Source organism: Clytia hemisphaerica, unplaced genomic scaffold (genome assembly GCF_902728285.1).
Source record: "Clytia hemisphaerica strain Z4C2 unplaced genomic scaffold, Clytia hemisphaerica genome assembly, whole genome shotgun sequence".
Taxonomy (NCBI): domain Eukaryota; kingdom Metazoa; phylum Cnidaria; class Hydrozoa; order Leptothecata; family Clytiidae; genus Clytia; species Clytia hemisphaerica.
Genome location: NW_027103507.1, coordinates 1,687,304 through 1,707,419, shown reverse-complemented (window position 1 = coordinate 1,707,419; position 20,116 = coordinate 1,687,304). Strand labels below are relative to the sequence as shown.

Here is a 20,116-nt window from a genome sequence, read left to right as displayed (position 1 = left end):
TCTCTGATGGTTTTTTGTTGTGGTTTGGAAATTACGAACCCTCTTTCCTCTTTTGTTTTTTTTTCTCTTTTTTTTTCTCCTTTTGTTTTGATGCCAGGAAAGTTTTCTCTTTATACCGATGCTTAAAACCCGCAGTATCTAAGAATCATTGAAACAAAATACTCCTTTTCAATTTTTCAGGACTTTTGACGGTGAGAATTTTCCCCACAGTGGGAATGAAAATTTATATTGAAATCTCAATTGGGGTAGAATTTCTTTTGTTCCTAAGTCGAAAAATTGCAGTGAAGATGGTTTTGGAGTGCAATTTTTTTCCTATCAATTTCAAATGGGGATAGAATCAAAGTCAATTTCCCAGTGGGGCTGAAATTGCAGAGTAATTTTCCACTGAGGATTTACGCTGCTGACATCCTCTAATGAACACGATCGAATCCGTGCTTCTTATATCTGCAGTTTTGTAGAGGTCTGCGATTCAGACTAACCGGGGACGAAATCTTGGCGGTCAACTTTTTAATCGGGTTGGGGTCTTAGCAGACCTGTGACACAACAGGAGTGTTTTCCTAGATTGGAAAATCAGTTTGTCTCCAAGTTTAGATTGAAAATCGTAAGGAGATGCATTTCGAAATATCAAATTTGTAATTAAAAACGGTCCTGAAATAAAGAGAAGAACCCGGGGGGGGGGGTAGGTGGGGTGGTACTTAGGCAAATTGGGTACGGGGAGAAGTGCCGCTGATCAGGGTTCCTTTTTAGGCACTGAAGATATCTGACAGGCTCCCAAATTCATTAATCCTCAATAAGTATGTGTATCTGACAGGGTTAACTTTTAGTTATTTTGGACAATTTTCAGGGTCGAAATTGGAAAATATTTCAATTTTATCGTTTTGACAGGTACCAAATTTACTAAACATTCATATCTTATAAGGTCCACTTTCCACGTCGGCCTTCAAGGTCAGTAGCCCCCCCCCCCACGAGGGAAGAATCACTAAAGTCAAATATTTGGTAAATCGAAACTCTTTTGTACAGCCATATGTGATGTTAAAAGAGACGTTCAAAGATGTTTAGAAAAGTCGCATGTCTTTTTTACATAACTTCTTCTACTTTCCCTCTAGACTCACGTCAGCATCAGAAGATAAGGAAGACTTTCTTTTTTTTCATTTTTTGAGAGATTAAAATCAAGGATTATCCGGGCAATTCCGTTTTCGAATTCCGATAACAATTGTCTTTTGATAAAGTTTGTGTTATTCTGCTATTTCTTTTCCATAGAAATGGAAAAAGTATTATACAAAAAGGCGAGACATGACAGGATGGTATCTTAAAACACCTGAATGCTACTTAAAGTATTGTCAAATATTTTTGTCCTGACAGGATGAAAAATTATACAGATTAAAAGTCAGTGTACGGATTTTGACGGATCTCGACGCCGTTAAAGCCACTCTTATTCTTGTAGAAAAAGAAGGCTTTGATGGCCAAATTTTTAAGAACAAGTTTAAAGAAGATTTTGGGGCTTTGCAGACCTTAAAATACCCAATTTCTTAGGAAAATGGACAAAAAATACTCAAAAAATGGCGAAATTAAGAATATGTTAAGAGCATGTTAAAAACATTTTGAGTCTTAAAACTTCAAATATTTTGTATGTTCCTTATAAAAAAAATGGGTATGGTGTTCATATTTGAAACCACGTTGGGAGCGGGTGTATATTTTTTAAATAATTTAATCGTCTCAATTAGAAGTGTTTCTGAGAAATTACCGAATGATTAGAAATAATGCTGAAATTTATTAAGATGTGGTAATTAAGTCCAATTTACAACTTGCAATTTGCAGCAAAATCAGATTGTTGATCTGATGTTGTGTTATAGAGTTCGAAAATACCGTGTAGTTGGTTCGATTTTACATTACGATTTTATTTTTGAATATCACAAGAAATTCTAATAACAAAATCAATTTTGTTAAGTTTTAAAAGCAGACGAGCAGACTAAGTCAGGTAGGTTGCAAAGAGGCCGTCAGAAGTTAAAATCTGGACCAGATTTTGAATGTTGACAATTTTTTTTTTTTTTTTGGGGGGGGGCCCTATTTTGACTTTTGACCGAATTGAAGTTAAAATGCAACTAAAAAGCCTGGGTTTTTAAAAAATTTAGAAAGGTCAGCTATGTTTTATTGTCTGTTCTGTCAGTAGTAACCCCAGTGGACCTTCAATTCACGCAAATGTTTTCCGAATTCACACATTCACGCAAATTTGCGTTTTTTTAATTTTCACGTGTTTAAGTGAAAAAGCCCATTCACGCAAACTGCTAGGGGCGTATAGTACTTTTTACTTTTTCTTCATTACATAGATAATAGTTTACTTTCAGGAAAAATTGATGAAATTTACGAATTTTTTTTCCATTTTTTAGTTGCACAATGTACATAAAATTTGGTTCATGCATTATTTTGATATACCGTGACCGAAAATGAATAAACGGGATAAACAGCAAATCACTCTCCACAAAAAATCCACTTTTATAAAAACACATCATAACATTGATTTTGAATAAAAAGGAGTATGGACATTTTTCTTTTGTGTTTCTACGGTAATTGATCATTATGTCAAATTGCTCTTTTCTTATTCATATGCAAATGAGCGTCACTCTATTGTTTCACAGTCCTATACACGAGAGAATTAGTTTTTAATTGCAATGTCAAAGAGCGCAAGACAAGTAAATTTATTTTAGCTCAAATACACGCTACAGGAGACAAGGAGCTTAGAGAAGGGCTTTTGTATATTGGTGCTATTTTTTTGTTTGTGTGTGGAAAGGACTCACATTTGACGACTCTTGTATAGAACAAGAATTCTAATTAACAGAGACACATCACTGACGCTGATAATCTATTTAATTCACATCGACTGCAAAGTATTGAAGGAATTTGAAGCAAAAGGATATCCACATAGAGTAAACATCGAGTTTCATTTGCAAGAATGGTTGTAACAAGCGATGAAAAACCTAGCGATGCTATTTCACCAAGTTTAGCAAGTGCGGCAATGAGTTTTCCACCACCGCCACAATTTCAAGGACTACTGCCACCTTCTGGGTTGAAAATTCCCCGATTTGGTGGAATGATGATGGACGATACAATGAAAATGAATCCATTTGGATTCTCGTTGCCTTTTACAACGATGTCACATGTCCCGTATTTGAAACCGGTTTCCCCGAAACCAGAAGATCAATCTGAAGACGATAAAGCTGGAAGTTCGGATGATGGTAAGAAAATATTTCAGTTTTATTATGAAATTCTTTTTATTCTTGTCTAAATCGTAAATATACTTTAAGTTGGTCTAATGTCGACATCCCTTTTATAATTCCGACATCCAGTTTTAGAGGTAGGAATATTAGGAAGGTCGAAATCGCTTGTACAAAAGATTTCTCCTCTCTGGCCGCTAAGCAAAGAAATATAGTTTCCATCAGCGACTCCCTCCCACTATTTCTATCTCTAAAGAAGGGTGTCGACATTAGACCAAGTTACGGTATAGGGTGTAAAGCCTAAAATACCTCAATTTTGCGGTAAAAATAAAGGACACAACAAGAACAATTGGAGACTTAAATGTGTCAGAAAGGCTCATTTTTTAAAAATTTTACTAATTATTTCAAGAAAATCATTGAAAAAGACCTTGGGAAATAATTCAAACGGCGTAAAAAAAAAAATCTTTAGATGACATTCAAACACTAGATTTGATTTTTATATTAGGCGTAGAAGTATTTGAATCTAAAAATGTTGTTAAAAATTGATAAATCTCAAAAACTGTGAAATATTTTTGTACGATATCATATGTTGCTCGCATGCCCAATTGGGACTTGATAAGTGCAATGCAATTAAGATAAAAGAAAGACCGCTAAATTACATCGGGTTATTGTTAAATGCACATCACTAATTATCATCGCCTTTTTATTATCTGCGAGAAAATACGAATTCAAAAAAAATTGTACAATAAAAGCATAAAGCACTGCGAAAGCAAATCTTGTCAAAAAACTTCTCTCACAAAAATAATTTTTGAATATATTGCTGTGTTTATTTAGAAAAATGACAATATTCAAATTACAATCTATTCCTGTTTTCACTCGAGCATTCCTTATTTTCCTAAAAACTTAATATATAAAATTAATATTGGATCTCAACTTCTCAAAAGTCTTCATAAAGAATTCAAATTCAGTTGGAATTCAACGTAAATGTCTCGACGTTTATGACCGTTAACAAGACCTTGTGACGGGACTTTAATAAAGTAGCTTGACAGAAAATTTCTTTCGACGTGACTCTCCAAACTTTATCTAACACTGATAAAATTGACTTAATTACCCATGGGAGGTCTTTAAACCATTCCATCATCAAATTTAAGGAGGTCTCTCAATTTAACTTAAACAATATTTTCTTGGCATGGCAATCACTTTCGTTTTCTATTCTAAAATTTTCTTCTTCTTTCGAAACCTACGTTTTTTTAAAGATGTAATAGAAGAACGATGTCTTAATCTTTTTGAGTTTTAAAAATGTCTAAAAATGTTCTTAACTTGTTCTTAAGATTTTGGCCATCGAAGCCTTGTGTTCTTATAAAAAACGTGTAACTGAAAAGCCTCTTCTGTAAGTTGTAAAACTGAAACTTTGAAAATAATTTCGCCTTGTTTAATCTTTCTAGAATCAAAAGATGGTGATGATAAAAACGACAAAAACAACAACAAGAAGGGCGGAGCTGGAGGGCGGAAATCACGCAAGCCAAGAACGATATACAGTAGTCATCAACTACGCGAACTTAACCGACGATTCAGTAGAACACAATATTTAGCTTTACCAGAACGAGCTGAACTAGCAGGTATGTAATTTGAATATTTAATCTTTCGAAGATGTTTTTTCCATACTTACAATACTTCAATCCAATATTTTTGCCTGAAAATCTTTACTTTGTAGGAAACCGCAATACAGTAGACTCTCGCTTATTCGAACTTTTATTATCCGAATCTTTCTATGATTTGAACTTGTTCCAAGTTTTCGTCAAGGACAAACCCTCGTAAAAATACTTTCTATAACTCTAATCTCTCCGTAATTCGACCGAATAAGATTCCCCTTTCTAGTTCGAGAGTTCACTGTGCTTGAATTCGTTGCGTTCATTGGGGGTCATTGGGATAATTTGTTCAATAAAAATCATCTTATTTAATCTGTTTCAATTTCGTTTTCAGCTGAACTCAATCTCACACAAACACAAATCAAAATCTGGTTTCAAAACAAACGATCCAAACTGAAGAAGATCGTCAAAAGTGGAGGCGTCCCACCTATTAGTCCAACTATACAATCAGTATACAACGGTGAAACGCGGGTCCCTGTCACTCAATGGGAGAACTCACTAAAGGCTGCGTCCGCACTGGCAGCTAGTCATCTAACCCCTCCATCACCTTCAGCAATCACCTTTTCATCGTCTGCACCCACCTACTCGCATACTCCGGCCTCTTCAGTACACGCAATCCCGACTACTGCATCCAGCTTCTTCCAGTCTGCAGTCCAATCATCAATGTATGCAAATATGTGGTACAATCCTCCCCCAGTTCCCCCACCAACAGGAGGAGACCTAACAAATGCAGATAGCTCCCCGGAAGCAGCACTTCCGACTACCTCAACGACATCATCTTTTCCAATGTTTCCAAACATGGACTTACTAAGTCAAGCAGCTCAATCTATGTATAATCAATCACAATCATGCATATAAACCTTTTTTCTAGATTTTTTAATGAAATTTTTCATTTTTTTTTTCAAAATTTTCTCATACGTTTGAACTAAAAATTATTACTCATACCGCTTTGTAGAGAATTGGAGCTTTGAAACGCATTTTTGAATGAATAGAAGTTGCAATGGCAATATAGATGTCACCGTTTCTAAAAATATGACATTGACCGATCATAGGTTAAATTTCGGTCACGAATCAGTAGCGTTTAATTTTCAAATGTCAAAATTTAGTCGTCACTTAAATTCTGAGTTATAAAAATAATTTTGTCAGTAGCTTGTATGCCGGTTTACAATGTCACGCTCGTTTCTTTCTATTCTTCATTTTCTTTACATCTAAAATCAAAATAAATACAAAAAGGTTGTGAATTTTAATGAAATTTTACGAAATGTTTTTATCTTAGCATTTAATGTATATAATGTTTTTGCTAGAAATACCTCTTGTGTAAATACTAACTCCATTTTTTTTGTTAGTTAATTTTTAATTTAGGATATATCCTTGAGAATTTAATGATGAAAAATGTCGAAATACCGTAGCAAAGTTAACTTTCACGACAATGTTTCCTTTCATGATGTTTCAAAGCTGTCACATAGACACCCCTGCCTCGATAACCCGTCGTGGAAATTGAAAGTCATGATCTCCCGCCCCTACTTTATATTTAGAAAAACGTTAAAGCCTATGCAATACACTCATTTTTTTTACAAGAACTATTAGATTTTTGACGAGGCTTTTTTTGGTAATTTGAGCCTCAAATTGTTCTTATCCTGTTCTTATTCATAGGGTGAAATTGAAGTATTTTAGGCGTTATACCCAATTTTTACTACTTTGACCACTAAATTGCTTTAAATTGAGTAATTCTAGGCTCAGCATTGTTCTTATTTTTTTCCGATTTCAAGCCTCTTTGTTCTTATAAAATCAATAGTGTCCGTCAATGGCGAATCTCTTATTCTTTTCTTTTGAACCAACCACCCTAACTTAAAGACAAAAATTAGGGTAAGTTTCTCTTGGGGTTATGGTGACTTAAAATCTTTCAAGCTAAAATAAATTCCAAAAACAACCCTCAGAAAAGGTAGGCCAAACACATAATATATAACCTCTTTCTCACAAACCCACTAGGAACCCTTCCCACTGAAACAACTGGCCAAAATATCCCCCGGTGGAAAATTATCCTCCCATTTTTGTCCCCACTGAAAATAATCAAATAAAGCAATCCTCACTGCAAAATGTTATGCTATTTTTCAATCCCCACTGAATCTTCTGACTTGAAAACAAAAATAGTTCAAGTCCCCGGTCATGAAAAATATTGGAATGTCAACCCCATCGAGTTTCAGTCCATTACATTTACCCCTACTGGCTGAAAAATCCTACCGGGTCTGTGAGAAGGGGTGTATACATCACAATTTTTAAGTTCTGTTTGTACTAATTATAGATCATTTTCATAATTGAACTTGTCTGGCAAACTGGTATTTATAAATACTAGGAAAGGAAACAATTAATTCCAAACTGATAAAACAAACACAAATTATCTTTTAGAAAACAATAAGCAAATTATAGCAATTTATTGAAAACGGGTAATTTATAATAGTTTAATCAGTTTTGTTTTCCATTTTCTAATTATCTTTGTGCTCTAAATTGAACAACACAAAGTTCACGGTACCATCATTAAGTATAATTATATTCCATGTCCATTAAATGGTATTTTGTTATTTTAACCCTGTGAAGACTGCAATTATCTCATATACATTTCTATAGCTATTTAATTCTTTTTTCACAATTATTTACATCATCAGCTATAAACGTTTAAATGGATAGACTTCTAATTACAACTCTTAGAGCAGAAAAGACACGTGTAATACAATAGCGTTGGGCAGGGGGGGGGCAGTCCTCTCTCATTAGCCGACTTTTGGGTAGCGTTAAAAGGGGCGTTAAAGGCAACTCTGATGGCTAATTTTGGTACCCCTTCGCTTTTTTACACTCTAAAATTAGCAGTTTCAAGCCCAAAAGGGAAAAGTATTTAAAAAAATTTTCATTCTCGCTTCTCTCCCCGAATTTCCAAAAATATATTTCTTAATAGGGCGCCGCAAAATACCAACTCCATAATAGGCGTATGAAGGTTGGAATATATTTTAACAATCAGAGCTTGTGGATTGCAATGACGTATTTTCAGGATTATTTAAGACTTTCCTTACACGTTTTTTTTTTTATAAGAACGTCAAAATTTTTCGAAGGCTTCGGATGTTCTTAGTTTTTTGGATTTGAAGCCTAAAAATGTTCTTAAAATGTTCTTATTTTCAACATTTTTTGAGCATTTTGATGTAATTTCTTAAGAAAATGCATGTTTTAAGTCTCCAAAGCCTTAGAATGTTCTTAGAATGTTCTTAAATTTTTGGGCCTCGAAGCCTTATGTTCTTATATAGTTTGTTCTTATAAAAAAAAAAACGTGTAATACATGCACACATGAATGATGATGAACTATTTATTTCGAAATGCAAAATTACTTTGTAAAGTTCTTATCTGCATCTACGTGTAGGAATAGCAGCATTAGGGGATACACGCATACAAAAAGTATAGCCTTTGCTGATTAACTATCTAAACAAAAAATGCTGATAATTAAAAGAATAGAGTATTTTCACAACACATTGACGAACGTTCAAAGATGATGATGCAGATGTTACCCTGGAGACTAACGTATTGATTCCCTCCTTACTGAATTCCAACAGGCGCCTTACATCTGTCTGCGGGATTACATTATGAATCACATTTTTGTGAAGAAAAGGAATTGCATTATTTCCTTAGCGCTATTGTTGATGCTTTTGTTTTACTAATGATAGAGAAAAAAGCATGATGTTTCCTTTTTCCACTGAGTGCTGTCATTGTTTTTCCAGTTCTCGACTTCTGTCAGCTGTTCGGTTGTCACTTCTTAGAAGTTATTAGCATTTTTTTTTTAATTTATGATATCAATACAACAACCCACCGCAGTTTAAAATCTTTAATTCAGAAACATCAGATTTAGGCAAAAATTTAGGTCAAATTCATTTAACCGCATATTTTTTTTTTGAATCGGTTTTCTTCTTCCGAGACAGGATGCATAAAACAAAATATTCTCTTTCAGTAAGAAACGGAAGAAAAGAAAAAAACTACCCTTTGTTTGTTCCGATGCCAAAGTCAGTTTCAACTTCATTTTTCATGGTTTTTAAGATCCGGTTCACTCATTTCTCTTTTCGTAGACTCATCACCGACTCATCAGCAATAAGTTTTTCGAAATATCATATGGGGAAGACCGGAGTAATTCTTTTTTGCAAGTCAAGCTTATTGCCACCGCAGGGAGCCTAAAGCGACCGAGGATGGCATTCGTAGCTTCACGCATAAGGAAGTTGGGCAAACATCTCATAATTTTGCGTTTGCGTTTGCGCGTTTTTCAGTATTTTAGTTCCGCTTAACGGTAGCATTCTTATCTTACGGTCTCTCTATTGTTTTATCATCATCAAAAAGACCTTTCCGGAGTTATTTTGATCTGATTACTCATTTTGAAATGTCAGTTTGTCTTTTTCTTATCCCTGGAGAGTTAATGAATCTAAGGAAATTCCCTTTTCTGGGAAATTCCCTTTTTATACCCACAAGTAGTTATAAAGCGCAGTAAGCGCTCTTCATAGGTTAAAAATATTACTCTACTCAAGGCATTTGAACAGTTATTTTGCAGTATCTTCAGATACACGCTTTTTATAGGAAAAACCAGTAAGTCATATGATTCTGGTTGGGCTGCTCTTAATTTCATATGAGTTTTTAAGGCTTAAATGTCAATATTAATGAAAATGGAAACTTGTACTTTTCAGTAATTTCTGAAATCTGAGGCTCAGATTCTTCTTAATTTGTTCTTAGGTTTTGGCCAAATTTCAGCCTCTTATTCTTATGAAATTGTTCTTACAAAAAACGTGTAAGACAAGGCATGGATGTCACTCTAAGTAGACTGTAAATCACTCCCTTGACACATTTGTTAGCATTTGAAAGAATTTTGTCTCAGATGAGAGGTCACTCTTAACAAAAATTACTGTAGGGCTAAGATCATTCCTTTTGAACACAAATTCAACTCTATGTGTTTGGTTTGCTGCAGTGGCACCTTAATGAAAGTTATTGCTAGTTAGAAGTCTTGAGTTGAAGATCTAATAGCATAGCCAAACTCCCAATGAGTATACCTACATGATGTCAATAAGTGCCTAAATTCCAACCATTTTTCGCTAAATTCCGATCCAAGACACCCTGTCTCACAGCCCCATGGAGCTGCTTGCTTCCCACAGTGGGATGAAAATTTCATTCTATGGAAATCTTACAATGGGAATAAAAATTTTATTGTTTTTAGGTCAAACAATTTAGTGGGGATGGTTTCGGAATGCATTTTTTTCCATTAAGATTCAAACAGGGATGACAACGAAGACAATTTTCCAGAGGGGCTGAAACTGTAGGGTGTATATCAAATTTTCTAGCGGGTAGGGGTCTCTCACCGGGTCTTTGCCACATCCAAGAGATCCAGGGGCAGAGTACTTGAACAAAATGGGCTTTGGGTAAAAAAATAGCAATTGACTTTCTGAAACCATCAAAAAATTACGAAATATGAAAAATCTGGTAATTTTGTGTTAAAAATCGGAAAAATAGTCTCTCAAGGGGTATTGCAAAAACTCTTGCTCAGACATATGGTTTCGATCAATAGATTAAAGCTGGTGTTTTTTATGAAGAAAAATAACTTGGAAAGCTAAAGAAAGAAAAAATACCCGAGTTAAAAAATGGAAAATAACTCGGAAAGTTAAACTAAAGGAAGCAAGATAAACCGAGTTACGAAATGTAAAATGACGTCACTAAATTTCAAAAATGACGTCATAACTCGGGATAACTCGGTTTTTTTTAACTTGGAAAAAATAACTCGGGAATTCCGGGCCTCACCGCACCGGTCCTTCACAGAAGTAGCCCCCAAATTATAAGGAAGGTGATAGAAATTGACCGTCAACCGAACATTCCCCTTCTGTTTTTCTACTTCCTATCTCTCTATCTCCTTTTCTATTTTCTGACTTTCTGAGAATTGTTTTCTGATTTCTACTAGCTTTTCTATGAATTTGATATTTAAACTTTCTCCAAATATCAACCCGACCGGGATTCGAACCACCAAATGAAAGAATCTCTGATCAGAAACCCAGCGCGCTATCTGTTGAGTCACACTCGCACAGAAAAAAAATTTGTAAATACTTATAGAATGACAAAAAAGACAGGGATAATGTTATTATAATATGGGTAAAAGTACCCCTTTTTTAACCTGACTGAAATTCGAGCCGTTACTAGCAACCCTGCGGGGCTCAAGGCGCCGAGTATGCACACGGCACAGTGACAAGCCGTTACTAGCAACCCTGACCCTACCTAACTGTTAGTTAATCAATTCCTAACAACAAAACCCCCGGAAACACAAAATCGTAGTTAAGAAAAAATCATGTTCGACTGAAGCCCGATGTCCACTTTCGTGCGAAGCGCGCGAAAGATTTTTCTTAACCCTTTTTGCCTGAAGAAAAGATGATTACGTCATAAAAAAGTTTCGCGCGAAGAAGCAACCAATGACGTTACAAATTTTAACTAAACACAAAAGAAGATATATACAATTAATTTTTCTATACTTTTTTTATATATATTGCACTATATATAAAAAAAAGAGAAAAACCCCAAAAAATTGGGCCACACACACAAAAAACAACCTGAAAAGACCAGAACGACAAGAAACTGAAAAGACTCGAAAGATAAAAAGTAAAATAATAATCTATAAAATGTTTTTTGGGGTGAATATTTTTCCCCGTGATCCACGTAAACACCTTACGGTTGAACGTAAAAGTGAAAAGCAAATCAATGTTCTCAATTTATTCGTCACGATTGACTGGGGAACCTTTCGCTTGTCGGCCAACAACTCGGATAGTCGTTGATAGAAACGAATGCATTCCACGCCCATTGCAACTTTAGCCGCGAAAACGATTGGTGTGAATGTTCCATTTTCGGATTGTCGAACGCGTTCTCCGTACATACGCTTCTTCTCGTTTTCGTTCGTCTTCAAGCAGTTCTCAACTTTGGAATTGATGTGTCGCTGAGCAAAAAGGTTAAAAACCAATGACGTTACAAATACCGTGAAAAGTTTCGCGCGCTTCGCGCGAAAGTGGACACCGGCCTTGACGGTCAATTTTTATCAATAAATCCCAACTAATCACTTTCGATTTCAAAAAGCGCGCGAAATATCTAAAATGGTAGACTTGCTACGGCGAGAAAAAATGGAACATGCACGAAAGTTTTAAATGTTTCGATTACTCTCAGCTTTTATATTAAAGCCATAGATGAATTTTTAGGACCATAAAAGTCATGAATACCTGGAGAGTCTACCTCTCATTTTCATTGAAAGGTATAATATTTCACATATTTTTTTCAAACTTTCTTTTTTACTTTACTTCTATAAAGAATAGACCTTTTTTCAAAAAGAGGCCACCCTGTTGAATAAACATGTAGTCCAGCAGAAAAACAATGATAAAACCATGCATAATTATTACAATATGTATGATACAGTAATTATGCATGGCTCTATCATTGTTTTTATGGCTGGATTACATAATTATTCAACAGGACGTCCTCTTTGAAAAAAGGTCAATATGAATGACCCATTCGCTTCTTCTTCTTAGTAGCTACTCGAGTCATTAAAAGAGTACTCTTTGTAAGCATTTTAGACCAGAGAGTGTTTTGATAAATTAACCCATCAAAAGCATCCAGCGAGGACCTTTTTTAAACAGTGCGTCACAAACAGCAGCCATATAAACAAAACTCAACATTCTCACAAAAGTTGTCTTTTTGATTTCCCAAACATTCGTCTCAAGCGTTCCCTCCACAATAATTTATGTAATTGCAATTGCGGTCAGTCCACAGTCGGCTTCAACATATACACGTGTTTTTATTTACGTGACCGAAGTGCCTACTAAAACAATCCGGGGGTAAATAGCGAAGCAACACAGCAGATTATTCGTAAGTATCTTTTGGCATTGACAATCAAATACAATATATTATACTATATTTTCTTAATTCAAAAATCAAAAATTCATTTTTCATTCGCGAAAAATAAAAATAAAAGAATAATGAATTAATATTACATACTAAAGACGCCCCCGTCTTTTACTCTGATTTAATTTCCAATCTCGGCACGTGCAAAACGCCCGTCCGCCCAATATCCACCCAATCAGCTTAAATTCACTTTAATTGTCCTTTGACATTCAAAAAATAGTATTTAAAAATTATGAATTTATAATAATTACAAAAAACAAAAAGTTTGATACTTCATTAGTGAAATATTCAATAAATTCCTGGTTTCAATTTTCAGTGGGCGTTCTTCTAGGGCTTCGTTTATCGCGCAATTTTTGCGTCACACAAACTTTCTCGGCCGCTCGTAATAATTATACATTGCCCAAATTTGGTTTCTCCATTGTCGAGTCAGGATCAATGGTGACGTCACCTAAGCATAAAAAAGAAAGGATTTCGTCAGTTTTATGCATATATTAATTTGCGAGATATTCTATTCGCCGCGCGAGCGCACTTTTCGTAGACTAGTCGGAGTACTTTCTTTTACTCGCGGGATTGATGGTAACTTTTCATCTTCGTTATTTTTAAAATGAAGCACAACCGAAAAAAAACGAAACTTCAGAAAGTTGCGTATTTCCAGTGAGTAAACGACTCTGACAATTAACAAAATTGATGATGATGATTTTTTTTCGGTCAGGCCAATGTCTCGTATTGGGGGTTCTAGTCTTGAGCCCAAAGCCTACGCAGGATTGCAGCGTTTGGGTAAACGAGACAAAACTCTAAAAAAGCTGGTGTTTTGATGCGCTTCCGTGCTCTCGAAATATCGCGGTTTGAGACACACTGTTAAACATATGTTTCCCAGAGGCATCATAGCCTTCCTGGAAAATTTGATCTGTTGGTCAAACAGATCTTGGTTGGTCACATCTTATTCCTAGAAATGAAAATCTGTTTCTGAAAATGGAAATGCGGGACAACGAGCAAGCAGAGCGAGCAAGAAAAATTGAGCTGGGGTTTTGGGCCTAAAATGATGTACGAATGGCTAGAAACAATTCAAAACAAAGAAAAAAACACTGTTGTGGAGCAATACCATCTTTAGCCGCGAATTAGCCTCAATAAATATTAGGTAGACACCCCAGTGGACATTACTGGACATGGTTCATGTAGTACCGTAGAGTCGTTTAATATCGACATATGCGTCTTGTTATTTGGACATAACTGTAGGCTGGTCTTCGAAATAAAAAATCAAACATAAACAAATACATACCAAAGTTATCAATCAATTACTAAATTGTACTATCCCTATCACATCACAGATTGTTGAAATGTAAGAAACGTGAAGTGGGATTTTTTCGAAAAGAAAACTTTGACGATGTAGTCACTAAAAACTAATTAGCCTGCTTTCATTCAACGGAACAAAGATATTCAAATCAAATCAACATTTTGCACGCAAGGAATTTTTTAGTAGACTTTTTTACCGTGAACCGAAAATAATAAAAATAAACCGATTTCCTTTTGAATTTAACGTGACCGCCATACTGGCCATCACGGCGTGCGGCCTGTTAGCGCCTAAAGCATTTGTTTTTGATAAATAAGGAAGGGGAAACCAGGCTAAGCGCGCGAATTATTTTTATCACGTGACTTGAAGCGTAATGAAGCAGTGCTGCAAATAAGGAATTTCAAGTTGGCCGGTGATTACTCAATCAGAAAGCACTAATAATGAAACCATCAAAATTTCATGGGAAAAAACACACATATTAGCTTAAAATGACCGGTTATTAACGGTCACGGGCCGTTATTTGCAGCACTGATGAAGTTGTAAAATTTTAATGATGGACATGAGAAAGTTACAAGGAAGTTTGCATGCGTTTCGTGTGCTGTGTAAAACTTCTTATAATTTGGCTGTTTTTTTAATTGAAAGGATTGCAATGTTTATTGAACTTCTAGTTTGATGGATGAACTTGTTTGATAAGAATAATACCAAGAATTTCAATCAAGATTTGTTTTGATTATTTTACAGATCCGGTGTCGACTTTAGAAGACGCATGTCGATATTAGACGATTCTACGGTACTATTACTTCTCTGTCAAACGCGTATCCGATGTATTGAATACGGACGCACGCAATTGGACAGACCGTTACGGAGCGAAGAGAAAAAACGAGGAAGCGAGTTTGTGCAGCTAATTTTAGCAATTTTTTGCCTTCTTGGACCAATTTCCGAGGTATAGGTGCACCTTGTCCGGACCAATATTTATCAGGTGCACTCTTCCAGTGCGGAGCTTGGTATTTCCGAATTTTTCCTCGAGTGCAGTCTTGCCATACTCTGCAAACTGGGTCTTTCCTGCAAAATCGAAATCTGTTTCCCCATTCTTCAAAAAAAGTTCTCTCCTGGAAAAAGGAAACAGATATTTCGCTTTCGGGTAAATCTGCTCGTTGGTCTGACCCATGGAGTTCCGTCAACTGCTCTAACTTGGGACAATTGGTCGAAACATGGGACTGTTGATATCTGGCCTGTATTTTCACTTATATACTGTTAAATCTCTTTGACATCAAGGTTGTTTTGATAACTCCACCAAGTTTATCAATCATACTTTCTTTCATAACATGTCACAATAACTTTCACTGATAGCGTGCCCTTTTTAACTTTTTTGTTTTCATTCAAAATGACTGAACGCTGAATGGAAAATTACAGAACGCTCGCTGCCTAACGGCCTATTAACAAATTAACGAGTGTGTAACTTGCCACGCAAGTGACGTCAAACACTCCATCATTATGCCACTAATTTGGTCTTCTTCTTTCCAGACATTCACGTGTGTTCCACTACAGATTTTTTCATATTTTGATTTAAAAGCCTACTCGATGCGAAAGAGAAATCGTGTATTTTTTAATACGCCGTTCATTAACTCAAATCAAATGACTTTGGAGGTTTGGTGAAATGGTGGCCAAATTTCCGTCCCATGTTTTGTCAGATAGTCCCAACTTAGAGCAGTTGACGGTTATGTCCTAATACTCACCTTTTTTGGTCTAAGACGGCCATCTAAAAATTGTTCTGTTCATATCAAAGTGTAGTGAGTGTTAGCTAAAAGTACATGCAGTCTAGACTTAAACTCCTATATCATGATAAGAAACTTAAGGTTACCTTAAACGTAGTGGTCTAAAGAAACGACTATTCTTTTTTAGAATCAACCTTACAATCTAGTTTTTATATTTATAAAAACTAGATTGCTGACGTGTGAAAAGGAATGTCGGTGTGAATGATCCTTTTGTTTCGATAATAACATCAAAGCGGGAACTAATTTTCTTCTCGTTTCTTTCTTTCCTTTTTCTTTCTCATAAGTTCAAGCTTTCCCTCAGTCTCTCCCAAGCGTGGTTAGCTCAACTGGTTAGAGCGTTTGTCTCAGAAGCATGTGTTTCCGAGTTCGATCCCTCTGGGTGTCAAATTTTCCAATTCTTGATTTTGTTTTCACTTTAATTTTGAATCACATTTCATGGGAGTGAAGAGATATCGACACGTTATGTAATGTTAATTGCTATTAGTAATTACGCGTTCAATTCGAATCTATGATCTGTTCCCTCTTAGTGAGGAGTTTGATACCCTTATAACAACCGTATTTTATAAGCACTGAATACTGAAATTCAAATGACGACCACGCAAGAAAGATAAGCAAACGATTGGATCAAGTGTCAAACATTTTGACCCGGAAATCAATTATCATGCTCGCTCACTCGCTGGCTGAAAGTGAAAGTGAAAGTGAAAGTAGTGAAACTGAAACTGAAACTGTCAGTCACCAAACGCAGGCGCAAACGCCTATACCCGTTTTTCTATATCTCAGGCTTGAATAATCGCTTGTGGTAAAAAAAAGATTGAAGAAAAAAAAAACTTAAAAAAGTTCTTATTAAGTGATGCTATCATAGCTTATCTAAACCTTACACAGAGAGCGGAGGTAATATATGCTAGTTACTTGTTTGATTGACCTTTATTTTAATAGAAAGAGAATTAAAATAAGAAATTTGAAGAGTTGAAAAATTTGACATCCAGAGGGATCGAACTCGGAAACCCATGCTTATGAGACAGATGCTCTAACCAGTTGAGCTAACCACGCTTGGGAGAGACTGAAGGAAAGCTTGAAGTTATGAGAACGAAAAAGGAAAGAAAGAAACGAGAAGAAAATTAGTTCCCGCTTTGATGTTATTATCGAAACATAAGGATCATTCACGCCGACATTCCTTTTCACACGTTAGCATTCTAGTTTTTATAAATATAAAAACTAGATTGTAAGGTTGATTCTAAAAAAGAATAGTCGTTTCTTTAGACCACTACGTTCTTAGTAGGCTAGTCTTTTTACCTTATTTATCTTTGCCTTCACATCAATACAATACTGACAAGTTGACACAACGCATTGACAAATAATCCCTGGGAGAAATTTATATCAAAATCTGCAACAAAAACGAAAGTGGTGAAGCTTTTGGAAGTTGTCACATGCAAATGTTTGGAAAGAAGAAGACTAAATTAGTGGCATAACGATGGAGCGTTTGACGTTATTCCGGTCAAAGAAATTTTTACCAGAAATATCAATTTTAGAGAAGTTCATTCCGTGCCAAATGTTACTTTTTGATCGCTTTGGCTGTTTTCAAAACCGAAACAAACAGGCCACAATTTTTATTTGTTGGGTTTTCTTTGTTTGACGGCTCACAGAGCCTACAGATTTTTACAGATGGCCGTTTTTTTCTGCTGCTTTAAAATATGGAGAAAATTAATTCCGGATATATGTGAAAAAGTTTAGAAATTGTCCTGTTATTTTTTAAATGTAAACTATGTGAGCTGTAGCAAAAATAAAAAAGGCTGACAAAACAGCAATGGAATATTTACAGCAATGGAAGAAGGGTTGGTTATCTTGATATTGAGTTTGAGGATGTTTTTGTAAGGGGATGGTTGTTTGTAAACAAAACTTTCGATCGTCAATTTTCTTGGCAAGTCTGAGTTTGGATGGCTCCCCTAAATGTTAAAGGAAAACTGGAAAAGAAACAGAGAAGAGAAGAGAGAAGCTGACCCTCCGATATCATCGGACTGGGCCCTATCCCGGGATAGTTTCCTACCCCTAGATAGGGAAATCACAGCGCTCACCAGACATTGTACTCTGTGCTCGCGACAAATCAGAGCCATGCTGTATCGATGATGACACTCTAACAGTACGGGAGAACCTTGCATTCTCGCAGGTACTGAACATATGAGTACCATCACCACACCACATTCAATGTCCAGCATATCTCTCCATACTCTTGTATCAGAGTGATGGTACCCTATTCCCCTCACATGGTATGGGTTGACCCGGGCCAAGGTACATTCACTTGCCAAGTGTACTGCATCATGGAAGTCAAGAACAATGACCACTACGCTACTCGCCTTCGCGAAAAGAAACATTGACAAAGTTTCAAGCTTAAAAAATATTATCTTTAAAAGATTATGCCCTTGGCCTTGCATTTGGATATTTTTTCAGGGCACCAAAACAAAATTTTTTTCCATTTTATCATCCGTTTCCTGAAATTGGTCTATTTGCATGTGAAATGATGGAAACAGAGAAAATGTTACTCTTTCCTTGGCTTTTGGCCACGTCCTCTCTTTTTAGAAGATTTGATCAAACTTTTTGGTGAAATTATATAGCCCTCTAATTCACTAAATGTATTTTTTTTCATTTTAAGGCACTCAAAAATTATTTCATATACTGAGTGAGGTGGATGAACCCAAACTCTCAAATGGTAATATTGAGGAATTTTTACTTTAAAAAACTGTATTGTTAAGACAATTTTTCTCCAAATTATTAGGTCATGTCATTCATTTCGGCTAGTTCGAAACGCAGGTCACAGGTCACAGGTCAACAGGTCACAGGTCATAGGTCAACAAAGTGCAGACCGGAAAAAAGATAATAAGATCGTAACATATACATAACATATCATCAATACATAACGCATTAAATTACAAAAAAGTAATACATGTTATTTAGATATTATAAAATGACAATTGAATAAAATAACAACCTAGTGACACTTACTTACAAAAATAATGACAAAATCATAAAATATGATGCCTAACAAGACAAAAGCACGAAAAATATTTATTATACAGAATGTGATGTTGATAGTGTGAATGGATATAAAACGGCACCAATCAGAAGCTTGTGAGGTCCCTAAGAGAGTGGTTTTAGAAGGATGAAACTAATTAATCATTCAATTGTTATTTTAATGACTTAATGACAATTTTTGACAAAAATGTTGACAGAATCACAAAATATCATGTCTTACAAGAGAAAAACACCAAAAATATTTAGCATACCGAATGTGATGATAACAATATGGCTGGATATAAAATTACACCAATCAGAAGCTCGTGAGTTCTCTGAGAAGGTAGTTTTAGAGCGATGAGTTTTATTATATGTAACCATCATATAACATTACAAACATTACAATATGTAATATACCTGTTATACGTATAATATGGTTTTAAATTTTCTGGTCTGCGTTATACACGGCGCAAACTGCGAAAGATCGATAAAAGCACATGGTTAAATTTTGATGTTTGAAATGGTTTTATATGGATGAAATCGCTTGAGAATTATGTTTTTGATAATTCTTTGTGTTTTCCAAACATTTTCTTCTGCAATGACATTGATTAGAGTCAACCTGTCATCACTGACCTGTGACCTGTGACCTGCGTTTCGAACTAGCCGCATTCATTTCTAGTTCGTTATTTTATTTTGGCTTTCTTTGGATTTATCTTCAATATAAAATATTTTTGTTTATTCTTTATTTCAGCTGCGATTGTATTTCCTCCAAGTTTCCTCTTGGTATGGCTCTTTCATTCTTTCTCTAAAAGTGGACATTTTTGTTTCTCTAAACAAACCTTCAAAATTGTCTCTACTAATTGGAACTATTAAATTGCATAAAATAATAATAAAAACATCCAGTTAAATATGGGCTCTAGTACAGAACTAATTCATCTCTTTTTTTACGACTTTGCTGCTGCTCCCTTTTTAGAATGGATCAAATTCAAGTGATACATGGCATTGTTGCTACACGTGGAACAAGAATTTTCAACATGACACTTTACAGGAAATGACTAATACTTTTAAACATTTGTGAGTATTGTAGTTTTAAAGTACCACGAGGGCTAATTCAAAGATGCAGTGCATGGGCATGATCTTTAAGTAATTTCTTAATAAGACACTTAAAAATAATAACCTTATAAATAAAGAGTTTTTTTGAATTTTATTCTTGACACCAAATAATTTAACTAAGATAACCAT

The 20,116-nt window shown here is 35.2% G+C and overlaps 2 protein-coding genes across 2 annotated transcripts in view; both read left to right on the top strand.

Annotated features, from left to right (window-relative positions):
* The first annotated feature begins 2,840 nt into the window (after window positions 1–2,840).
* LOC136798945 (homeobox protein Dlx1a-like) lies at window positions 2,841–6,282 on the top strand. The gene is made up of 3 exons (XM_067055622.1): window positions 2,841–3,233; window positions 4,658–4,831; window positions 5,196–6,282. The coding sequence occupies exons 1-3, from the start codon at window positions 2,951–2,953 to the stop codon at window positions 5,717–5,719; spliced, it is 981 nt and encodes a 326-aa protein (XP_066911723.1). The 5' UTR covers window positions 2,841–2,950; the 3' UTR covers window positions 5,720–6,282.
* A 5,742-nt stretch (window positions 6,283–12,024) lies between these two features.
* LOC136798989 (uncharacterized) overlaps window positions 12,025–20,116 on the top strand; it is a 31,779-nt gene continuing 23,687 nt past the window's right edge. Inside the window, exons 1-4 of the mRNA XM_067055675.1 lie at window positions 12,025–12,155; window positions 18,516–18,572; window positions 19,626–19,657; window positions 19,848–19,948. Coding sequence (XP_066911776.1) covers window positions 12,116–12,155; window positions 18,516–18,572; window positions 19,626–19,657; window positions 19,848–19,948 — 230 coding nt within the window. The 5' untranslated portion in view covers window positions 12,025–12,115. The remainder of the gene's footprint in view (window positions 12,156–18,515; window positions 18,573–19,625; window positions 19,658–19,847; window positions 19,949–20,116) is intronic.

Bases quoted from the DNA above. Each gene is read 5' to 3' on its own strand.
- LOC136798945 (XM_067055622.1), top strand. From the start codon at position 2,951: ATGGTTGTAACAAGCGATGAAAAACCTAGCGATGCTATTTCACCAAGT. The intron at 3,234-4,657 runs GTAAGAAAATAT...TAATCTTTCTAG, and splicing joins AGCTGGAAGTTCGGATGATG to AATCAAAAGATGGTGATGAT. The intron at 4,832-5,195 runs GTATGTAATTTG...TTTCGTTTTCAG, and splicing joins AGAACGAGCTGAACTAGCAG to CTGAACTCAATCTCACACAA.